Raw genomic sequence first — 25627 nt, forward strand, 5'->3', positions numbered from 1 at the left:
AACGAAAGAAGCAAGCCCTAACTTTGAAAATAACCACCAACTCACTCCTTTCTTCCCATTTCTTATAGATACACTGTATGGTTTCACTGTTGAATGACAATTCTACAATAGGCATCACCTGGCAGTATGGACAGCATTGGATAGGGTCCAGCATCTCAAGCTCTGTATTTCAGGCCTGTTGTCCAAGAGTCAAGGGGTCCTGAAATGAACTGTCAATAGGTTAATAGATGTGACCTTTTCTTCAAATTCTAGTGTTTTACCTTAGGCAAAGAGAGCATTTATATTCCAAGTACTCCTAATAGCCACAGTGTCAATGTTTTCCATCGCATGGCATTTGCCCAGTGCTTCACTAAAAGCATGTACTATATGGGTTTTATTAGAAGCCCAGAGAGTTGCAATTACATTTTCTGTATCATTTGATTGTTCTGTACCACAAAAGCATGAACTGCAGAAGTGTGTTCTCCTCCCAGCTGCCTTGAACTTAATACCTGTTAATGCAAGATATTGATCCATACTAAGTTGTACAATGTCTGCCCAATTCTATTTTTAACTCCATGGTATTTATAACAGTGATTCTTCAGACATCATACTGGAGTTGGGAACTTTGGCAACAGTCTAACATGGGCAGTGATTTGCTGAAAATGCCAATTTAAATTACTTGGTTTTGATTGGAAAGAAATGTCTTTATCAAAGGCTTTCTGCCAGTGCCATTACAAAAGTACAAAGGCTTTTGTAGTTTTTCTCATATCAGGATTATGAGATACAGAAAGAGTAAAAACCACTTTGGGGCTTGTTAGCTCTATGTGGAAGGCCAAACCTCAGCCAATTATGTCAGGTGCTGTGCAAACACAAAGTAAAGGGACTGCTCACAATACAAAGAACATGTACAAAGAGCATACAAAGAAGAGATTAAGTAATGTTAGCACTGTTCTGTGGACTTCTGAGGTTTCTTAAGTCAAGGATTACAGGCTAAGCTAGATGAGAAAGAACTGTTAGCAGAAGAAGGAAAGTCATGGTCACAGCTAAAAGACTGCAGTAGCAATAAACTTTCCATCTATTCAGCTAGAACTAGTCACAATACAGAATCTGGCTGTGTTAGATGTCAACAAGAGGTTGAGATCTAGCTCACCCAGAGACAGGATGATATATTCAGCACATCCTCCTGTATTATTGGCAGTGTACTTTTATACAGTGTGGGTAATAAGAGGTCTGCATGCTGGAATGATGCTTCTTGGGCAATGGCCTCACATTTATTCTCAGCATACCACTGTCAGTACAGGATGGCCCCTGTCTCCTCACAGTCTAGTATGCAACTCTCCAGCCAGAGTCATGCCTAGTTTTTCTCTCTATTTCTGCCTTCTAACACCATAACATTTACAACACATGAAGATCACAAAGGCGAATGCTCAGATGCTTTCTATGTGTTTAGGAACCAAGATGTTACTGATTTATCTGGCAGCTGATGGAAACCAGAGAGCCTCAGGATGATGGGACAAGACTTGTTCAAGAACGTTACCTAAATATCTAACTTCTGAGCCAAAGCTGAAACTTGTGGAATTTCTGTCTCAAGTTTCATTTGGAACTGGAGATATACAGCAAGAAATTCAAAGCAGTATTAGAAACATTTTCCATTCATTAGGTTTAAAGCAAATTAGAGTCAGTATTAGTGCTAATGTATTACAGAAAATGAAACTGAGGCAGGAAGTGGCAAAGGCTTGGCAAAGCTTAAGAGCCAGCAAGACTGGATTCTGATCTAGTGGCCTCTCTCCTCCGTACCTGCAGCTGTCCAGTCATGGCAGTATTCACTCAGTTCTGTTCTTGATGAATTGGTTTTGAGAGGTTATTATTATTCTCATTATCACATATGTCTTTTGCAACTTTCTCCCAAGACTCATTCTGAATTTGAGAGATCTCATTCTGATTTTTGCAACACCAGAATTACTTTACATTGCTATTATCTTGGTAGGACAAAAAGAGACAGCAGCAAGAAAGCCCATAATCTCCATTATATAAATATTACTTGAAAAAGAATCAACATCTTTTATATATACTTAGTAAAATTTTAGGGAATTGCTTTTATTGCCATAAATTCAATAAACATCAGACTCTGCAGTATGCAAGTTGCAGAAAAATTACTCTAGTATGTAAGAGAAACTGCCTATGGAGTAGCTGCAGCATTTGACCAGGTGTTGAAAGCAGAGGATTGTAGAGTATCACTGCTAGGAAAGAGACCATTTTAAATGGTGCAGGTCACATCCAAACTTTATCACAGATAGGCCTGTTCATACACACTGCAACCAGTGATGTACTTAGAGAATAATGAATTTAGAAGTAGACACTGGAAAACCTTAATTTATTTAGGAATGTAATTTTGGCCTGTTTTTTTGAACAGAACACCTGCATTTTCAACTGTAAGCACAGTCACATGGCTGCTTTAGCAACAACCATATGCAGATTGAAATTTTCAAGAGCAAAGGCATCATTATTTGCGTATACACAGCTGAAATAACAGTTAAGTGGATGAATCAACAGAGGAAGACCTGCTTTCATAAATACACACCTGCAGTCAGTCACTGACAGATTACTAAGTCATATTTAGTTCATATATTTGCATATTAATTGATTATGATTTGTCTGAAACTACTGTGGCACGCTTAATGTTACACTTGGAACACAAATACCAGAAGAGCCTCAGGTACCAATAAATTATTAATGGAAGAGCACTATTAAGTCCCCAAGCTGAGCTTCTCTTAGGCAGTGCTGTTCTACGTGGTACAGTTAAGTGGCATCGTGTACTACACACTAGCAAAGGCTCCAAGAAAAGAGTGATTCAACATTAATAAGGCAAGGATAATTTATAAACAAATGCAATATAATGCCATCGTTCACAAACCTTTCCTGAAATACATTAGATGCTGAACAGAAAACTGAGAGGGATCTACTCAGTTTACTGAATAGAGTCCCTGGTAGTACAAAGAAATATGACATATAAAATTCCCCAAATTCCATCTTAAAAATAGCCAAGGATTTTTTCTCACATAACTTGGAGACAAAATGTCTTTCTTTTTTTCTTTTTTCTTTTTTTTTTGAAGTGAATAACCTATATGCTAACACATAATTTCTATCAAGAAATTTCTTCTTGGTAATTACTAAAATCCCATGCAGCTGGGGAAGATCTGTCTCTTAAATAAATGCAGACACAGAAATTTCAGCTGGAGGGTACAGGCTCTTTAGAGCATTTGGGTGGTGACTTTTCTTTCCCAATATGCAACTTGTTTTTTCATATAATTTCAGAAAAAAACTTAATACAGTACTATTTGGATGACACTAGGCTGGAGAAATTCCATATTTTTACTGATTTTTTCAATTTGAGTCACAAATTATACATTTTTGCAAACTTTAGCTAGCTACAAGTGTCTTTCAGAGCACAAATCTCTCTCCTTCCCTGCATGCTTGCTATGGAAATAGTGAAATAGCCAGATAATTCCGAAAAATAGTTACTTTAAAAACATTAACAAAATTTATATTTAAATCGGTTATGCTGTGTTACATAAGATACCTGAATAAAATCTTGCAGCAGGACCTATTATCTGGTTGCTTAATTCACTTGAAAGGATTTTCAAAAATGCTCATCAGCATGCAGCATAACAACAGTCAGAACCAACTTACTCTTAAGACTTTGTGAAAGTTAATATGGCCTTTATTTACAGAGCATTTCTATTCCAAAGGTGCAAACTATTGCAATTTCATGTGCAGTCCTTACCCATGTGTATTATTACAACACAAAATAAAGTAATGTGTGCATTAATGAGAGTGTCCCCGCACTTTTAATAGTGAGAAAAGCTTCCAGGGTCTCAGGTTCTGACAGCTCACACAGAACACGCAGACTTCAAGCTTGACACAATACTTGAGATAACCCCGTGAGCATTTTTGTGACATCTGTCTTTGTATGAGTACACTTCAAGCTAAAGATTTTTCTAGCTAATGAGCAAAACAAGTTATATTTTCTTCTTTTTTTATGTGAATACTCTGAGAAAGACTGTGCTTTGCAAGGTTAATTTCAAGTCCAAACTCGCATGGGAATTAGAATAATTAGACTCATTTAAGAGAATTCTCCCCTCTGGCAGAGCTGATTAAATTATTTATACATTATCTTTTCATATAATTGTACCTAGAAGTGTGTAAATGGGGTTTTTTGTCTAACTTTCAATAAATTCATAATACACATTTTTCAAGTTGGATACACTGACTGCACCTGTGACAACAGAGAATGGCTCATTTTCAAAAAGCTTCAATGAGAAATTAATCCAGAGGGAAACAGAAGCATGCAATTTAAAAGCTTCTACAATGACAACACACTGATTAAAACTCATCAGCTGAAGAAATAAAATTCAGTTAAGTTAAGACAATAAATCTTGGACTGAATCCTGTTACCCACTTCCACAAGAATAACTTCATTGACTGCAGCCACATTACACTAAAATACAAGTGCTACTTAGATGAGGATCAGTTCCATGACATGACCCTTTATCTGTAATTTAATATTCTTTTACACAGTTCCCAAGTCCCCCTCTGCTAAGGATCTCAGATTCTGGATTACACCTGAAACTACTTTGGTTGAAAAGGAAATCCGGTGGTTGATGTTAACATTAATTTCAGCTCTATTATATGCCTTCCTCTCTTCCATACCAATAAACTTGAGAAAGGTTGAGATAATGATATTTTAAAGTGCATTCCTGATACAAAACAGTAACTTTTTGCTACCGTCCCTATTACACTGGAAAGCAGTTGGCTCTATGGAGATCTGTGAAAGGACATCTTTGCACCTATTGTAAAATTTTAAGTATCTCCTAGAGTCACATTGCCTAGACTGCTCTACAAACACATGAATTCAGTAAAATCTCAGTTGTGTTCTTTAATGCACTATTAAGGGATCCTGAAATGGTTTTTATGGGCTCAGAATTTCACACTATTCTCTATCACTTGCTACAACTCTAGTCAATTATATTTTTCCTTTTTAGAATTCACTATACATTTTCAAAAAGCAAGATTATTCTAATGCCTCAGGCCATGTTTTTCCTTACCTGTGCAGAAATGAAATCACAGGTATGGGTGTCTATTTGGGGTCAAGTGCATTAGAGAAGACAGAGGGCTAGATAAAGAGATCCATTAAAAGAATAACGTAATCACATACCTCAAGTAGTGTATGGACAGGAGTGATAAGAGAGAAAATTATGTATTCTGATTAACAAATTAATATTTCTATTAAACAATAAATCTACAGTGCAGTCATTATCCAAGGCTACAACTATGCTCAAATCACCTTAAATTAACTTTCTTAAAAGCAACTGTGGAAAAAGGAAGAGACTGCTCATTGCCAAGAATGCAAAGGCCTCAGCTGTAATTCGTTTTTCACAGCCAGATTCAACTCTTTCAATTTATTTATTTTGGAGGATGTCTAGATAGGGAATATTTCCATGATGCCATCCCATGCCCTGATGACACTGGTATCATACACTCCAGCCATGCATTGTTTGCTTTCACTGCAATACACATTTCAGCTGTATGGCCAGCAGGATCTCACTCAGGGATTCAGTGCTAAGATACTGCTTAACTAGCTCTGATATTGCTCCTTTGGCTATCAGTCATGCTCTGTCATCCAATTCTCTCTGACTGGCTGACAGTCAAATTCCTAAGATAGGAGTCAATTAAAGGTAATCAGAATAGTTAAAAGCAATTGTTTCTGACAGGGATCACTAAGTGTCCTCTGGCAAGAAGCAAAACCAAACTGAGTATTGAAAGACCACTTCTGCAGATTCAGTCATGGTTTTCAGAGCTCCCTAAATCTGAACTTACAGATCCTTAAGAGATCTCCTAAAAGATGCTGAGAGTTCTCTGGACTTCTTGAAAACAAATAATCTGCAAGGTGCAGATAACAGTGCCCATTCACACAGCCTTACTGCTGTAATTATTATCTAGTATTTGAATTACACAGCTAGCTATAAAGACTGCAATTTGCAAAAGCTCACATATAAAAACACAACTCTTCATACTCTGAAAAGCTTAAAGGCTGTACTCAATTAAGATATTCTAAATAATGATGAGCACATCAGAAATAATACTGTATCTGAACTGGATGTAGTTTTACCTCAACAGAAGCAGAAGACAATTTAGTGCCTTTTTTGGAAGCTGTATCTACATTAGTGCCTACTAGGCAAAGTCATTTAAGTGATCCTAGAAATGCAGATCTCTCTTGGTACTTTGCACTGGGGACACAGAATTTTTCTTACAAATTAGTCTATTGAGAGTTCATGAAAGGCTCCATTTACTATGGGATTCTATGCAGTTCAGAGAAGATGACAACTTACAACTACACATACTATTTATCTATTACCATTACCTATTTACCAATTTCACCCCTAGACTGACACTAAAAAAATTTCCTGTGTGATTTTAATAAAAGAATCCCTGCTGCATTTTTCCTAACACGCAGCCAAAAACACACACCAAGGACTTACCCAGAGGGACCTACACAAGCTCAAGAAGTGGGCCCAAGAGAATCTCATGAGGTTTGACAGTACCAAGTACAAGGTGCTGCACCTGGGTCAGGGCAAGCCCTGCTATCAACTCAGGCTGGGGGATGAAGGGATTGATAGCAGCCCTGTGAGAAGGACTTGGGGATGCTGCTGGATGAGAGGCTGGATGCACTCACAGCCCAGAAACCATCTGTGTCCTGGACTGCACCCAAAGCAGTGAGGGCAGCAGGCCACAGGAGGGGATTCTGCCCTCTACTCCACTCTGGTGAGACTCCACCTGGAGTGCAGTGGCCAGTTCTGGAGATGATCTGAATTGCTTACACTTTCTGCTTACTTAATTAAAAGAATCTTTCAAAAAATAAGGGCCTATTTGTCACTATTTCAAGAATTCCTTTAAGTACTCTTAACACCATCATATCTATACCACAGCACTTTGCTGTGGTCCCATCAGCAGCACTTTATTGAGCTTTTTGTTGGAGTTTGCTCCTATCCTAAGCTTCAGTATATGACCTATTACCTGCTGTCCCTCATGCATACCTTTGCTGACAAAGAAATAGCAAACATTAGGAATAAAACCTATATAACATATAATTAATAGATTAGCAGCAGGTGCTAACAGATTAGCACCTGCTGCTAATCTATTAATTATATCTTAGCAAAAGTTATTACAGAACTACACCAGTGTAAATGATCCTCAAATTACCAGGTGATTTGGAATCTGTAGTTTCATAGGCAATTTCAAAATAATTTATTTTTAATAAGCTGAAAAGATCTCAAACCCAAAAGTTAAAAGGCAAAGTCAATGGAACCTGCCATTTTGCAGAGCTTTGAGAATCAGATCACTTTGAAACAGCCTGAAATATAAACAACCTGCCATTGTTACTAAATGGGTAACAATCAATCTCCCTAGACTACAGTAATTTTTCTCATGAAAAACTTTTCCATTGCTTCTGATAAGAGTAACATAAATGGAAAATTCTTGGGAAAGACAAGGGTGTACAAGGCCTAAGGACTATAAGTCAGATATGAAAATCTTTGGGTTTGCCACTGCCAACTCTTAGTAAAAGACTCTTTTCCTAGACAGTATTCTGCTCTGAAAAAAGTGGAGTCTAGCAAGAGAATCCCATTAGCCCAGAATCTAATCAGCTCATTAAAAAAGCTTTTTCTCCCCTCAATTGTTCACTTAGGAGTGTTTTAATGAGAAAGGCAAAGCAATAACTTCTCAAGAGTTAAAATCAGAGAGCTCTCCAAACCATGGGATCAGTGTACATCTGCAATCCTCTAACTTACAGACCTGATTTTAACTTTGCAGGCACCTTCATTCTCCTTTACCAGAGAGAGAGACGGTGCATGTGCATGAGGGAGAGACTCTAGGAAGTAAAGAACAAAAGAACAGAAATTTGAGGAAAAGCTACTCAAACGTTGCTAGTAGCAACTCAGCTGGAATATGTCTCCACGGTATAACATCCACCTTTTAAATACCTGATAGAGATTGACACACTCTTCTTGACAGAATAGGTGGTGCTAACGTGGCTCAGACAGAGCTCTCAAAAGAGAAGTAAGGTCTGCCATGTCCCAAACAGAAGGTGTGTTCTGTAGGAAGTCAGTGCAGTGGGTGGGGGTGGCAGCAGTTTCTCACACAGAACAGACACACTTTTGAGGGCACAGAAAAGGCATCCTTGTGCACACAGCTTGTGCACAGTCATCCTGGCTCAGGCATTTTTATACAAACAGCCGTATCTCACTCAAGGGTATAAACTTCCTCCACAAATAACAAGACAATACCACAGATCTGCTTCAGTTTAGCTTTCACATACTGAGCACTGAGACAGGGACAGGGATTTTGTAAGGCTGGCTATTTCCCCCAGCCCAGGCTGCTCCCAGAGCTCTGTATTTGCCCTGTATATGCATTACATTCAGATGCACAGTAGACTGCCACAAACTTGGTCTCCATCAATGTACCACGTTATTTCAGGGTTTTCTATTTTTTTTCCTGTTGTTTACTTCTTAAGTAAATTCATTTTTCCCAAGATATGGTGCCTAACAAACTGACTATCCAAGATATGCCTCAAATACCAGAATACATTAGACTGCAAGAAGGCCCTATGGTGATTTGCTAATTAGCTTAACCCTTTTGGGACAGAGAAGAAGGAATTTTTTATTAAAACAGGATAAGCCTGGACTATATTGATCTGACTGAGAAATGAGTATTTTAGTCAAGATGGGTCTCAAGATGAGCACATGCTGCAAACAGCAATGTTGTTTCCATAGCAATGCCATGACAGCCTCTAGAGTGAAATAGTGTGCTACCAGGAAATGAAGGGAGTTCAAGTGCTATGAGCTACATAGTTCTGTGAGCAATTCAAATACATTCTCATAAAGAATATTTAGTGCAGCTAGATAGCCCAAAGATTGCTGCTAATGGCAAGTAAGCCTTATCAGTATGCTCCCTGGCAGTCCTTTTTTCTCATTCATTTCACCCAAGATGACTATCTAAAGACTTAAGCTATGAGCAACACTGCTAAACCATTTCAGACCAAACATTAACAAATACAGCAACCCTTACCTTGCTTCTTTTCCAGTGCAGAATATCATTCCTAATTAAGGTCACTGACTCTCGCTCTCCCCAACACAACCAAACACATTAAATCTTTTACTGAAGAAAATCCTAGTATGTGCAATTATTTACCAGGCTAACCTTCCCCCTTCCTTTTCTCTCACCTCCTCCTCTCCCTTGCCTCCTCCTTCCCAAACAATACAGAGCAGGTCCATTTGCAAGTGGGAAGCAATGTACAGAAGTCTTGCATACTCCTCATTAAATTTACATAGGCAGAGCATAAACTCTTTTCACCCCAGCTAGTGCTTACACTAATACAAAAGCAAACCAGAAAAGCACTAGTTGTAATTTACCAGCCTAAGGCTTTTCCTAAGGTAAATATTCTGGTCAAATTCTGCAAAGCTGATTTAAAATGTTTTCCCAAACACTACAGAAAGAGAATTACTTTAAGATCTCCATTGTTCTGTATTTTCAAAGAAATGAAAAATTATCAGTGATTTCTAAAGCTGTTAAAACTATGATTATAACCAAACTGTTCTCAAATTAAATTCTGCAGGGCAAAGTATTTTACTTGTAAAATACCCAAACATACTGCTGCTGATTTAGTCTTTCTCCAACATTTCTCATGCAGTTTGTAAAGATGTTCAGACATCAAGTGAATGTCCAGAAACTCTACCACTGTTCTCAAATTAAATTCTGCAGGGCAAAGTATTTTACTTGTAAAATACCCAAACATACTGCTGCTGATTTAGTCTTTCTCCAACATTTCTCATGCAGTTTGTAAAGATGTTCAGACATCAAGTGAATGTCCAGAAACTCTACCACTGTATTTGTTGTTTGTGTCATTGTCACAATCAGCCTCTTGGGTAAACAGACTGTAGGTCATTATATATAGCAGGGCTGCCTCTGAGGGAAAATTGAAAGACAAATACTCATCCCTGCCAGATCCCTTATTAACAAAATCCACTTCACACCAAAATGTTTTCTATTTATTGTTTTAAACATGCATTTCAAGGAATCAAGCTTTGAATGTAAAACAGCAAGATGCTTCATTTCCTATCTGCATTCAGTAAAAAGATGTGAAACAAGCATTTTTAAAACAGCCTCAGCCTCCTCCTGCCTATCCCTGTAAATGTGTTACAGAAGGCACCAAGCCCAGCAACATTCATTTATAATTTAAATTGTTTGCTTGGCAGAATTTTTTCACCTTAATATGTCTAGTCTTAATTGCAACTGGCACTCCCACTGATTTTACCAGAAACTCATCCACTTCCAGGAGATTTTTATGTAAGTTGTTTTTCTGTAGGACAAAAATGCAGTTTCAGGGACAGATATTGTTATCCATGGAAAAACACATCCTTTCAATTTTACAAGATGTACAGGCTCTGTATGGACAAAAAGATCCCTGTCAGGAGACTGATGCAAGTTTAACTTACTCATCCCCTTCTTTCAGTTATCATGGCCTCCCAGTTAATTCCCCAATACGAGCAATATTCTGTAATTATCTCACCTTCTCTTGGAATATCCATGTCAAAATTTCCATTTATCAAAGAATTAGGTAAAAGTAATCTGCCTGATGACCTGGTTTTGACAACTGAGTACAGACAGTACAGCTTATATTGTCTGAAACAGCAGTGGGTACAGCCTCTTTAACTCAGCCTGCTCTCCTGAATACATACAGGTATCCAGACACAAAAGCCAACCTGCTGCCACCATGGGCACCTTAGCAGGAACATTTTGCCCCTAGAATTAATTATCCCATTACCTTGTATCTCCTGTCACTGCTTGAAATCTCTCATCACAGTCCTCACAGATTTTCATTCAAGTGCAAAAGAAGCAGCAGTATCTATATCCCAATCCAAGACAGAAATCCAAGTATCCCAAAGCCACTGTCTCAGACACAGGAAGTTTCCTATCCTAAAACTCAAAAACACACTCTTAATTTCCCTCTCCTGATCATTCTTAGAAAATACTCAGAAAATGAGTGTGTCACTATAAACTTTATCATGTTTTAAGAGCTAAATCCATGAATCAATCAGAAACCTTCAAAGACATTGTATCAGTACATACTCAACCACAGGAGTGAGCTAATGCTTGAAACAAAGTCCACACAGCTATTCATTTACTGCTGATATTTCTGTCAGTAAGCTCTTAGTGTGGCAAATTACACTAATAATTCATGTTATCTCCATGAACTATAATAACAACAATTTACTTGGTTTTTTAAACTTTTCAGGAACATTTGTCTTGGCAATCCATAGATTATTAAATAGCTTTAATACAACAAAAGGACTTGCCAAAGGCAAAGCTTTATCTTGCACAAACATTCTGCAATGTGATCTGGTGATCACACACAGGCATACAGAGTGTGTATAATACACAAGCCATTTCTGTGCTTGGCCTGAGCCACTGCTCTGCCTTACAAGAGGAGGACTCACAGAAGAGGAGAACACACAGCAGAGTCACATGCAAAAGTGTCCAGGACAAAGAGAAGTCTGGAGGGGGAATCTGCTGTGAGGAGGACACTGTCAGAGCCACACTGCTGCTCCAAATAGCTGTGCTGGCAAATAAATATGATCCGTCTTACTAAAGAATGAAAGTATGGATTCTTGGATACTAAGGCAGACAAAGCTGGGCTTCTTTCACTCATGTGCAAAAAAAAAAAAAAAAAAGAAGTACCACATATAAATTGTCCCTGAATAAACAGTCATATTAAAGAGGGAACCTATTAAGCTTGCTTAATCTACACAGGTGAAGGACAGAAAATTAAGGCAGAAAAAGCTGGGCTTCTTTCACTCAAGTGCAAAAAAAAAAAAAAAAAAAAAAGAAAGAAGTACCACATATAAATTGTCCCTGAATAAACAGTCATATTAAAGAGGGAACCTATTAAGCTTGCTTAATCTACACAGGTGAAGGACAGAAAAACAGTATGAGTTTGGAAACAAATTGAGGAGATTGATATTCAGATATACAATACCCAGGGTAAGGGCACCTGTCACTTGACTCTGCAAAGGTGATTCTTTAAGGACATTAAGTGTTGTTTGATTTAAAGATCATGGTTTCCTGTGACATTAGCAAAGGATGGGTTGAATTTCAAAGATGACCTGGCCCACAAAGGAAGAAATACAATCGTTTTCCTTGTCGTGGGTTTTTTTCCCAAAAAGTAAAAAAAAAAAAAAAAAAAGGAAGAAGTACCACATATAAATTGTTCCTAAATAAACAGTCATATTAAAGAGGGAACCTATTAAGCTTGCTTAATCTACACAGGTGAAGGACAGAAAAACAGTATGAGTTTGGAAACAAATTGAGGAGATTGATATTCAGATATACAATACCCAGGGTAAGGGCACCTGTCACTTGACTCTGCAAAGGTGATTCTTTAAGGACATTAAGTGTTGTTTGATTTAAAGATCATGGTTTCCTGTGACATTAGCAAAGGATGGGTAGAATTTCAAAGATGACCTGACCCACAAAGGAAGAAATACAATCACCAGACCCAGGGAGAACACCCCATCACACTGGTGCCTTCTCTGAGGAAATCTACCCCAAAGGACAACTTCACTTTGACATCTAATAGCCCCTCATATAAACCCACAGAGACATATTCTTCTAGCTCCTTTTGAAACATTCAAAAAGAAATCACCAAAGGAATACATCATTCTGACCTGGCCCCATAACCTATTTCTCTTCTTACCAGTCTATTTATGTTCTGCAAAACACAGAGAATCACTTTTCTTGGTTACATTCTCTTTTGCTCCCCTTCCAAGACACTCTGTTGCAGTGGAAGGGGCAGCCTCACAGAATGATTCCACAACGGAGCTTTCAGGATAACACCAGCACTCAAAACATCAATGCCTGCATTAATCACAGATACAACTCACACAAAGCAGCTGAGCCTCACCCCCAAACTGTGCACCTCGGGCATTAGGGCTGTGGAAAGCAGGATGATGGAGAATGGGGGGCAGGGGCAGGGTAAGGACTGACCTTCCAGCAAAACAAGGTGCAGTAGCTCAGCATGAAATGTCTTCAGGATATGACAGTACAGAGTATTCTAGTCAGGTGGATAGTTACCATTCAGCTGGCATCTGTTTCCTATTTAAATGTCTTTAACCAACACCATTTTTTTAATATAAAATTCCCTGATTTTTTCAATCTCTTACCTGTCTTTTACAATATCCCAGCATTTTCTGTTACAAATGCTGCAGGGATTCTGGTAAGTAAAGGTATATTTTAAAACCTGCAGAAAAATATTTTTAAATAGTCCTGTTAAACCCACTAGTAACACGAACACTGAGCAAGGAATCACAATAAAGGATACTGAAGCTCCTATCTGTGATAGCCAAATGCCAGAGGTTAATCCTGAGATCATCCGCTGACATGTACGTCTCACAGTCACTGTTGACGGATATTGAGTTGACATGATAGGTGTGACCATTAGCAAAGATTCTCCTGGGAGTGACTTCCACCATCAAATCCATGGGTTTCAATACAGGCACCTACAAAAAAAAAAACCAAAACACAAACCAGAGAGAGAGTAAGATTTGAAATTCTGTACTGCTAGGATGATGAGAATTCCAATAGAGAGAAAGCATTCAAAGACTATGATATTATAAACCTTCTTGACAGTGTACACAAGCTGAACTTCCCCACGGATTAACTGCTGAGCAAGGCCTTCCTTGCTAAGCAAGAAAGAAGAGACCAGAGAGGCAGGCAGAGTGATGGAAAGCCTGGACTGTGGGAAGGGAGGGACTGTCAGCTGCCACAGAACAGGTCAGTCCCACTGCACGAGCTACTGGCCCACATCTGCAGAAGGCTCTGGCAAGCAGTGAAGCACACATATTTTGCTTTTGCTAAAGGGTTTGCCCTTAGTTATGAATCACTTAACTCTATTTGTTTTGCTACCTGTTTCTCTTTCAAAAAACTCATATGGTGAAAATCTGTAATCTCAGAGAAACATAATAAATAAAGGCTTGCAAAACAAAGCCAACATGACATACTGTACATACACATGTACCCCGAAAAGCCAATATCACAGATAATCACTTGTCAATGTGCCCTAGTTACCTCCCTGTGTGTCACTTCAAAGTCATGCTTCAATAAGTAGACACCCAATTTTTTCCCTATCAATAAAGCATTAAACACTGTAAAGCTGTGGTCCATGACTGGGACTATTCCATGTTGTTGAACATGCATCAGAAACAATCTATCACACATCAACCCACAAGGTAGTCTAAAACAGGAAAACAGAGTTTGAGTTTGAAATATTTGAGTTTCACTTTCTATTCAAGGAACAAAACAAAACTCAACTTTTGCATTACAGAATCACAGAATATGTCAAGTTGGAAGGGACCCACAAAGATCATAGAGTTCAACTCCCTGAACAGCACCATCCCCAAGAACCACACCATGTGCCTGAGAGCAGAGTCCAAATGTTTCTCGAACTCTGCCAGGCTTGGTGCTGTGATAAATTTCCTGGGGAGCTGTTCCAGTGCCCAACCACCCTCTGGGTGAAGAACCTTTTTCTAATATCCAACCTAAACCTCTCCTTCAGGCAACTTCAGGCAATTCCCTGGGGTCCTGTCACTGTCACCCCAGAGAAGAGATCAGGGCCTGCCACTCCTCTTCCTCTCAAGAGGATGCTGAGTTCACAGAAAATTCTCAGACTACAAGCAATCTGGAATACTTTTGTTTGCATAATCATTCAGAATAGATAAATATTCCATTAATGTAGTCATATTTAAATTTTGGAAGCTTTTTTCCCCCAGCAGACTTGTTTGGTTGTTTTGTTTTCAATAATAAAGACATACTAGTGGTTACACAACATAGCCTTCCAGCTCTAACCTTTAGCCACTTCCTTTGCCAAAACACCTGAGTGAATTCAGCCAAAAAAGTCTGAGAGCAAAAATCTACATTAACATGTGGATGATGGGTCTCCTCTCCAAGAAACAAGTGACAGGAGAAAAGTAAATGGCTTTAAGTTGCACTGGGAAGGTTATTATATTATAATTGGATTATATTGGTTATTATGTTATAATTGGATATTAGGAAAGGTTTGCTCACTGAAATTTTTGTCAAGCACTGGAAGGGGCTGCCCAGGGAAGTGGTTGAGTCAGCATAGCTGGAGGTATTTAAAAGATGTGTAGAAGTGGCACCTGGGGACATGGTTTATTGAGAATAGCAGTGATGGGTTCATGGTTGGACTTGATCTCAACAGTCTTTTCCAAACTAAATTATTCTGTGATCCCACATGCTTATATGAGTTCTATGATTGCACCTTTTCAGCAATGCAGATTCTCAGGTTTACCAGACCACAGACTACTGCAAATCCCACTCTTAAAATATTTCTTATAAAACCAAAAAAAAAGATGAAACTGAAATTTGGTGTACTGTCTTTAACTCAGTTGCTCTGAATGTGGCAAGAACCCTGTTTAAAATAAATTACAAATAAAATGCTTCCAGCACAAGAGGTTAAAGAACCTTTTATGAAAGCACATTAAATCACAGTAAGAGAATTTTATCAGGAAAAATAAAACCATCATGAACTCTCAAAAATACTTATTTTGGTCAGTATATCTTAAAGCATTTGTGTCTTGCAAATATGTGCCAGATTCAATACAGTTAGTAGTCAGCTGAAACTTCAGTTAGAATTATCATATAAATATTTAGCATTAGGTACATATTAAATCTTTTATGGACTTAGCACTACTTTTTTTCATACAGAAACAAATTAATTTTGGACATGTACAGAAGCTTACCTGCAGTGATGTTACTGTAGAAAGATCTTTAAGCTTTCCTTCTTCATCTTTTAAGTTGTACCCCTCCGGTCTCTTATCTCTTTCAGTAATTTTCCACAATTTGATTGTTTTATCTTTAAAAGAAAAGACAAGCAAATGTCAGCATAGGAATTCTGAGTGCAGTTATTCACCTTTCACAATATATTCCTTAAAGAAGATTTTACACCTTGGTTTAGACAAGTCCAGTGCTGAAATAGTCTGGGTCAGTTCATTCTGCACATCCAGAAAATGTTGCCCACAGACAAAGTACTCATAAAGCACATCCCAGATCTTCACACCCAGTCAGGTGTTCCTGGCAGCTGACAGGCTGTGTGGAGCATGTAGAACACATGCTGCTCATTAATCCAACCTGGCAGTTTGCAGGTGGAACAAGCCCAAACTACTCAATGCTCACTGCTCAGTTTATCAATTTGACCTGGCAAGGAAAAAATGTCAATACAAAAACCAGTTTGGCACTAATGCCAGTTTGCTAGGTTACTTATAAACAGCTCAAGAACAGCATGGAGTACACAGCCAGACCAATGCCCTCTGCCTGGCCCACTGTGGAAATGGGCAGTGGTGCATTGGTGTAACTTCAGGAGCTCCTGCAAATGAAAGGCTGTGTAAAAAATGAGGCATTTCTCCCTCCTAATCGAAAGCAGCTGAGAAAAAGACTGAGGAAACCAAACTAAGGGAAATGTGTTGTGATGGCAAGAGAGAGAAGTAAAGAGAAAAATGTATTAATCCTAACAGAATAAAATCTAGACACTTCCTTTCTCATGATGGGTGAAGCCCATGATGAGAGAGTAATGATGTCTCAGCAAAGAGCCTCTGAAACCAACAAACATATTTTAAACACTTCAAATTGCATTTGTCTTTGGGTTTTTTTGTACAAGCTAAAGCTCCAGATTTCCTAATGTTGATTGTCCACTCCCACTGTGGTTGTGCTCCTAACCTGCCAACCCTAACGCTTCCTAGACTGAAAAAATCAATGCCAACTCTTCTGCAAAAAATCTGTCCCTGAGATTGTTTAACTCATCTGCTTGTGCAGCAGCCAAAGTCTTTCCAAAGCTTCTGCCCTTCAGCTGCCAGCACAGATTTATTAACCTCAGTTCCTGCATTATTTCTGATTTCATCCCACTTTCTTCCTTTACCTTTCTTTCCCCAAGTACATAGCAGAGCATAATAATTTCCCCAGTGTGGCTGATCCAAACACTACTTTCAAATGCTAGTACAAACCACTTTAAAGACAGGATATACGAAAAACATGAATTGATTTACATTTCTGTAGCAACTTTTAACTTTGAACTTTCTTTGTTTCAAAATCAATTCCTCCACTCTCATTTTTGCTATTATGTATCTCTTAATGATATTGATATGCTAATATGAAGCAAAAAAAAAATCACAATACAATTACCGTTAATCTACAGAACAAGAGGTTAGTTCAAACTGCAACTAAAAAACTCCTTTTAAATATTCAATAAATTTCATTTGTATTGTACATCATGTTAATTCATTACTAAAAATATACATAGGTCATATCACATGCTTGGATATTTTATTACATGTAAATAGTGCATTCCTGCAGATCTAGTAAAAATTATAAATACAGCAATTGTAAAATGAATTATAAGAAAAAACAAAAACAATTTTCCATTGTTAGATTTGACTGCTATTAATAAATCTACCTCTTTCCTGAATGAAAACTGTTTTATAAGCAGGTAAGGTTATCATGTATTGGGTTTCTTCTCCTTTATCTACTTCTGGACTTTAAACTTCATGAGTTTTAAGTATGATTATATTTTGCAAAATATAGAAAAAACAGATATATCTCTGTGAGGTTAAGCATTCAGTCTCAAGGGTGTTGTGAAGTTAAAATTAATTAATGTCTGGTAAGCAGCCTGAAATCCTCAGATTAAATAATCTGTATAAATTCTGATCTACCTTATGTAGCTCACACTCAAAGTGGCCCAAATATATTCTGGTACAGAAGATACCAATGAATCATACTAAGTTGTTATTATTATACTACAAAATCAGTTCATTTTACAGTGAAAACTACAAATTTGCTAACTGCAAGCACTGTAAATCCACAGGGGGATTTGAAAGCCTTAGTGATTTCCTTCTGTCTCCATTAATTAAGATGCCACAATCAAAGCTTAGCTGATAACATGAACTGGAAAGGAACCAAGATTGACTCTGAGAGAGATGACCTGTGCAGAAACAACTTCAGACACAAGTCCTCCTTAGAATGAAAGAAACAAATCTGGGCAGGTGCAGACCTGCCAAGTCTCATGTACTGAGGGTTAGATTTAGTCTGACTCTCCCCTCCTGCTCCTGAACAGCAGGATGCTCCTCCAGCACACTCAGCGGGAACTGTCCACCTGAGCACGAGGAAAGGATGCTGTTTCACAGTTCTCATTTTTCTGCAAAAAAACTGCATTATATCCTAAATTGCCAGAGAGCAAACTATCAAAAATTGCATTAAAATAGCAGGCTCGGAATTTAGTAAACAAAAAACAGTACTCAAGATATTTCTAGCATCTGCCCAATATGAGCATGTGTGACAGGTAGTGCCTCCAAGTTAGGAAACATATTATTATCCCTTTTTATAGGCATGGAATTGGTAGATATTGTCAAAGGCTTCTCCCAGCTAATCTGTGAGACAGTGAATAATTCAACGTGGGCTGTCTGTACCCTGAAGCTAAAACCATCTTTAAGAATATGCCAGGAGGTGAATCTTGAGACTTCAACCCTGCTGTGCCAGGAAGCTAGGAATCCTCCTTGGCACATGAAAATGTTTTGCAATCCAAAGCCAAAATCCAAGGCTTGTGCCAGTGGAACCATTTCTGTTCTCCTCACCATGAAGGGGTCTGCTGAGATGCTCCAAAACTAAAGAGGAGAAGCAGAGGCCAAAGTATTTTTCCAAGTCCTAGGCTTGCTCACTGTTGGTGGAAACTGGATTAACCACAGCAGCACTAGGACTGATTATTTCTTCCTTTCTCCCTTCTCATGACAGTACAAACCAGAAAACTCATGTAGAAATCTATTATCTATAACTGCAAAAGCTGAAAATCTGAGGATTCAGCTGCATTCCTTTGTGTTTCGAAAAACAAACAAAAGGGAGAGGTTCACTTTCAATAATCTGCTTTTGTATCACACACCCAGAAGAAGCTGTTCTTAGTAATCTGAAGGGGTGAGGGATATTTTGACCAAGGGAGAATAGTAGAAATTAACTTTATAAGGGGACTAATCATTAAATTAGCATAAATCACCTCTCTGTAACAGGTATGTTTCATTTCAAATGAGTAACAGTGACCCCAAAAAGTCAGAGGCAACTTTAGGCAAAACAAACTACAAAATACTAAAAAAAAAATATGATCTACGTTGAATTAATGCAAATGTTATTTAATGCTATGTATTTTAATGCAAAGCAATCACTTTATATTGTGTCAGTTCCCAAGGATGAGATTACCCTATTTTTTATCAGCAACTCCCAATTACACACAAACTTCTAGAACAAAAAAATTTATTTTCTGATTATCATTAGATCTAAAATTTGAAACAATTTTTGTGGTATTTTGTGTCATGAATCATCTGCAATAATAAAGTTTGTGGGTGTCCAAATGCTTCCTAAATGACACCTACTCATGTTAGGTTACATTCAGATTTTCCCCCTTATTTCATATCTGAATATCCCCTCTTGGTAATAATACTGCCTTCTTTCATCAATAGGCTTTAGGCATGTCAGAAATATGAGTCAGTATCAATAGCCTAGTATTATTCCTTCTGTCTTCCCAAGATTTGTGTACCTGTTTAAAACTTCAATAAACTATTCTGATGATTATGAATGAAAAGAAAAATAATCTCTCTCACCTACCTTCATCTACACATCTACAAATAATAAAAGTTATGACAAATACAGCAGAAAAAATTCTAAATTTCCCATGAAACACAAGCTGTGAGTAAGGTGGTGCCTTTGTCACATGATCTATTTCAGGACAGCACTGCATATTAATAGAAAACTGGATAGCTCTTTAAATCTCTATGAATAATGAAATGGAAAAAGCTCATGATTCTATGAATAAAATATACAAACAACAGATATCAGAGGCAGTATGACAGTCTTGGTAAACTCTGAAAGAGGAAATTACTAAAACAGTAGATTAAAATGAGCAAATATATACGTCAGCACTAAAACACACAGAGCAAATACTGCAAATACTGCTATGTCCTGCATACTCTCATCAATCTCACCATTTGTTGATAGGAGTGAGTGAGCTGCATTTTGCTGTGGCAACCACTTGATCTTGTTTATTTTTTCTTCTATCTCCAAACTCTTCAAATAATCAAATTCAGGTTCATGGCTCTGGAAAGTGCTGTAAACATTGTACTCCCCCTGATTGTAAGGCTCATTTTTACTCTATGGAGAATAAGAACAACAGAAAGGTTGTTTATGGCAGCAATACATCTTCATCTCTGAGGAAAGGTGTATAAACAACCTTACAAATATAAAAGATATTGGAAATTTAATTTAATTTCTCATTTAAAGCATGATATTGACAGATGTGTTTCAGCAAGAACAAAATTTCCTGTGAGTATTAAAACACTTAATATTACAATTTTTGAAGAAATGTCAGCTATTCAGGAAAGACTTCTACACAAGATACTGCAGATTAACAGAATTTACAAGTGGAACAAAAAGGTAAGTGAAGGTATTGTTTTAAACAGAATAGGGTTCCATCATCAGGAAAAATCTATTAAAACAAGAAAGAAGTTAAACAAAAATAACCTTATTTTTTCTTATATCAGAATTTTGGAGCTTTGAAGCATTTTTGTTTGGGGCAGCAAACTTAGGAGTTAAAAAATCCTTACCCTATTTCATTTCCTCTCTGAACAGGTGACACTCTGTTTTACTGAATCATGAGGTTAGAAACAAGTTTGTTAATTCAATTCAAATAAAGTGTTAAAAATTAAGCCAGGTTTTATCAGGCTATTGAGGATGACACTGGTAACCCACATACCTCAGGTTCCCTTTGGAATATAACAACTCGGCCCCCCTTGTCACCAGTAGCCAGCAGTTCTCCAGTGTGGTTGAACTCAACTGTAGAAATAATATCAGCTGGAGGAAGAAAGAGAAAAAAGGCTGATTTTAGACTGCTGCCACAACACAAAGTCACTAGAAATATCAGGCACTCCACAAAAAATGCAACAAATGAGGGATCTGAAGGAATACAGATGAATTCACTAATGCAAACAGGCTGCATGCCATTACAATCTAATGAAACAAGTGCAAACACTAAAGAGGCAAATTTGTGTTTCCAGCACATCTGCAGTTTGGGGGAGGAGAAGCTCTCAGGAGAGGTTGTGCTTCAAGAAGAGCCATCTTGGGTGGCTATAAGAGCTTTTTTTCAGTACTGGCAAAGAACAAAATTGGCCTCCTGCTATATGCTCTAGCAAGGACCAATGCAACATCAGTTCTCTTGCATGTATTATTTATTCTACGAGCTTTCTGGTGATTTTAACATAACACCCAACCAATTGTTTTCTCAAATATGTCTTGGAGTCAAAATGCAAAAGCAAAGTATGTGCAGCCTGTCCCACCACTGAGGAATGAAGGCAAAACCAGAACTGTTCACAGTGCAGTGCTGGCAAGAGACCGTTCTAATCACTGTTTTCAAAAAATCTTTTCAGCACCATAAAAATGTGTCATCGGAAGACAAAAAGAATCTCAGTCTCTCTTTTCCTGGTTTTCAACAACTGCCTTCCCTAAGCAATCTCATCAGCTTAAACAAGAAACCTCCTCAAAACCTGAGGCCAGTCTTGAGCACAAATTACTACACATCAGGATGAGAGGGAGAAAGAGGCTGTAGGAGCTAAAGAACTGGTTCTTCTGTTTGAATGACAGTACATGCTAGAATCATAATCCGCAGCTAATCCTACACTATTAGCATAATTTGAATTAAAATGCCTAGTGCAATAGTAAATTAAGAAACCATCATATATACAATCACAGGCAAATGCAGGGTATTACTCAGAGACTGCATGTATGAATCCTCCATAATGATCAGCATTCACTCATCAGAAACATGGGCCAGATTTCAGAAGCCTCAGTAGTTAGGAGCTCCCCTTTAGGCATAAAAAGCTGCAGCTCCCAAACACGTTCATCATCCATCAGTTCACAGGGAGAACAATGAAGTGACAGTGGGCTAAGCTCTTTTGAGAACCTAGCCCCAAATGAGTTCACAGAAATTCAAAGGAATTGAAATAACAAGTGGATGCACCATTTACTTGATACATTTTATGAATTGAAAACATCTGTTCCTATTATTCTTTTAATAAACTAGCAGTTTGGTGTTTAGAAAGTGTCTGTTGCCAGTAGCTCTCATCAGCAACACACCCATCCAAAAGCCAGATTTATACTCAAATATTATAAACTATTTACCATCTAAAAAAGGAAAACTTTGCTCCAATCACAGTAAAGAAAAATTTCTGTTCATATTTTAAACAAATCTTCACCATCAAATTATTCTAAATCAAACCAACATTCCTCCATTCTCTTCCTCTACTACTCCAATATATAAAGGAGGAAAGGGGACCATAAATGGATGTGTAGACTTTGAGAAAAATGGCACATGAAGACTTAAGAGTATTTTTGGTCTGAACCCAAAGCTTCTCAAAGGTAATGGCATTTGATTTTTATGTGGACTTCCACAGACTGCATATTTCATAGATAATAACTACAAAAGCCTGAGGGAAAAGGACAGAGACTCTGGTTATGTTTCATGATGCTCTGGGGTTTGCAATGTGTTGAGTTTGATATCAAAACCAAAAAGGGTTGTTTTCTAAAATCTAAAAATCTAATCAACTTTTCTGGCATGTAAAGTTCATTCATACTGTTTTCAACGGAAGAACACTTCTTGGCTATTTTCTCCTCACCCTACAGAATTCATACTGGCAGTAGGTGTGGTCACCTGCTTATAAAATGACAGCTGCATGATTTTACTCTTTCAAAGCTGTATCTCACCCCAATCACACAGGCACAACTGCAGAAGCCTCATATTGGTGTTCCTTTTAAATTGTGCCTTATCTTAAGTGTGCAGTGGGGAGGAAGGGCAAATGCAGAGGGAGAAATGTAGTATTAAAATATGTATGAGTCATGTCCATGAGACTTTCTCACCAGGCCACAAAAGAATAAGATAAAGTAACTTCAATAGGAATAAATGGCATTGGACATACATATGTGAATATGCTTGCTATTGGCCAGGGATAGTTCCACAACATCACAAAATATTCTTCTCTACAGTGACATAAAAATAAAATATATTGCACTTCACAGAGGGCATCTGTCATTGCCCAGTAAAGTCCACAGCAGTATTTGCACATAATAACCGAACCAGGATTGTAATAAAACAGCTCTGCATTTTCTTATTATATTGCATTTGTCATTAAAGTATCATGCACAGTTAAATTATTATTGCTCAAAGAAAAGGACTGTGGGAAGTGTGCAACAATGTTGTTCTGAGACAAAATTCTCACCACCTCTCAGGTGTATCTTCCAGATACATCTCTCCTTTGTATTAGTTTCCTGAGCTGGAAACTACCTATCATTTTTAAATTAACTTGTTCTGAAAAACAGCAGATCCAATATTATGACCTTATAGGCTATGTAGCTTGTTGGTAAAAATTACCCTTGAATTGGAAAATCAGTTTTATTGATCCTGTAAATAACAGCTGAAAACAACAGCTATCTGTCCCCTGCACAGACACCACCACTCCACCACCCCCTCAAACATATCCAGCATATCTGTTCAGCAGGTGAACACCACCCATGCTGTTTTCTTACAAAGGGTTAGCAAGGCTGGCTCTTCCTAAAAGAGAGGAGGCAAGGACAGAATCAACCAACAAAGCTCTTCATACTCTTCTGCAGGACATTCCCCCACTTATTTATTAATGCTGTAGCAACATCAGGCACTACTGTCCCAGTCCTGAAGATTCTCCCACTGCAGAGTGGCCCCCTGAGCACACACAGCAATTAATTCCCAGATTTCAGCCTCTCCAGGATATATAAATGCACCACAATAGAAAAGCTGATGAATTTGCATGTACAGTAAGCCCTTGGCAAGGGATGGCAGAGATGAAAGACTCCTTCCAGCCTTCTCCTACACTACACCTTCCATATCTCTGCTGGCAGTGCCAAGCTTTGCACTGACAATTAGGATTATCAGAGACAGAGATAATTTACCTATTAAGAATAATTATGGGTAACCTCAATGCCAAACGCTTACAATCAAACTGTAAATCCCATCTTTTATAGAACATTAATCTTCCTACTCCAATTTTAAATTTTCCATCTTGTCTATGCAGAAATGTTTATAAACTTGGATTTAAAATTCAAGATATTCAGTTTTTTCCTTCTATATACAGGTGCTGACCTGTATAAAAGCAGACCAAACTTTCAAAAGATGAAAATACTCGAGGGGCATAAACACCGATTACCTGGTCCACATCCAGCCACAGCAAATTGTCCCAGTATGCAAAATGCATTACAGACTTGAATCCAGGTACTTATTTTACATATTCACAGAAAGACACCACATTACTCTACACAGAAAGATATTTCTTTACACTTTACGGCTTAAACTGACAAGAAGCTTTTCCTGATCCAGCCTGTGAAGTATTTCATTTACTGACTCGTAGTCACCCCTGCCCTTTCATACCTCACTAATTCCTCTGCAGATTCACAATTTACACTCCTTAGATGTTCTTAATGGCTATGCTGTTAATGGCTGCTGCCTAGCTAGATATATTCAGGTTTTGTGACAGATCTAAGTCCATCACTGTACACCCGGGCACATCAAGGTAAATCAAGCTGGCTGTACTGTTCTTTCCACAGCTTCATGAGTATTGTTCCAGCATGGATGCAAGCAAATGAACCCTCCAGCAGCCCTCCCTCAGGCTGAGGGCAGGGATGAAACAAGGTTGGTACATGTAACCTAAGTTAATTTTGGCCTTTATTTCACAAAATTACATACTTTTCTATATTTACCTTCTAGCCTCTCACAGCTTTATTTAAAGGAATAAGCTATTAAAAACCACACAGAACACCAACAGGTCCGAATACCTCTACAATGAATTAGAAAAGCCATACCTATATATTCAATCTTCCTATCATTTTGGGGCACTCAAGTGTAACAGCATGCAATTTTCCACCTGATACACACTCAGTGAAGCTAACTCTGAACATACTTACACATCCTCATACAGTCTTTTGGTCAGAAACCTCAAGCAACTCTAAGAAAAACTCAACTGTAATTTTCATGTGTTATTTTTACTAAAATTTCTACCTTTTTGGAACCTTTAACCTGAAGATCATGGGGGTTTTCTCTCTTTTTTTTTTTTCTTCAGAAGAACAGCAAAGCAAAGAAAATTTTGTAATTATTTCATCCAGCACACAAATGCATCTTTTTGAACAGCACAGCAAGTTTCGAGGGCAATCATCATCCAACAGCACAGGGAAAAGAAGATCAGAGAATATAATCTTCAACTGAATTCCAGTGTAATCCAAACAGAGAATTAAAGGATTTGGAATGAGCCAGAACACTGGAATTAACAATAGTACTCTTCTCTAAGAAAAAAGCTGTGAAATCCTCCCAGCCAGAGCAGGTCAGAACCTGGCATTAGTATCACACCCAGCACAGTCAGCACAGCAACACGGGCAGCCAGAGCTGACTGAATCCACATCTGGGCCAGGTTTTTGT

General features: G+C 38.0%; 1 protein-coding gene across 12 annotated transcripts in view; it reads right to left on the reverse strand.

Moving 5' to 3' along the window:
• The window catches only part of PPP2R2C (protein phosphatase 2 regulatory subunit Bgamma), a 194044-nt gene that overhangs the window by 35654 nt on the left and 132763 nt on the right, over positions 1-25627 (reverse strand). For all 12 annotated transcript variants that reach the window (XM_039728916.1, XM_039728918.1, XM_039728919.1 and 9 more), the window contains 4 exons: positions 20891-20988; positions 20124-20289; positions 15849-15961; positions 13412-13589 (listed from right to left, as the gene is read on the reverse strand). In XM_039728916.1, coding sequence (XP_039584850.1) covers positions 13412-13589; positions 15849-15961; positions 20124-20289; positions 20891-20988 — 555 coding nt within the window. The remainder of the gene's footprint in view (positions 1-13411; positions 13590-15848; positions 15962-20123; positions 20290-20890; positions 20989-25627) is intronic.

This window comes from Passer montanus, unplaced genomic scaffold (genome assembly GCF_014805655.1).
Source record: "Passer montanus isolate IOZ18808 unplaced genomic scaffold, ASM1480565v1 scaffold67, whole genome shotgun sequence".
Classification (NCBI taxonomy): domain Eukaryota; kingdom Metazoa; phylum Chordata; class Aves; order Passeriformes; family Passeridae; genus Passer; species Passer montanus.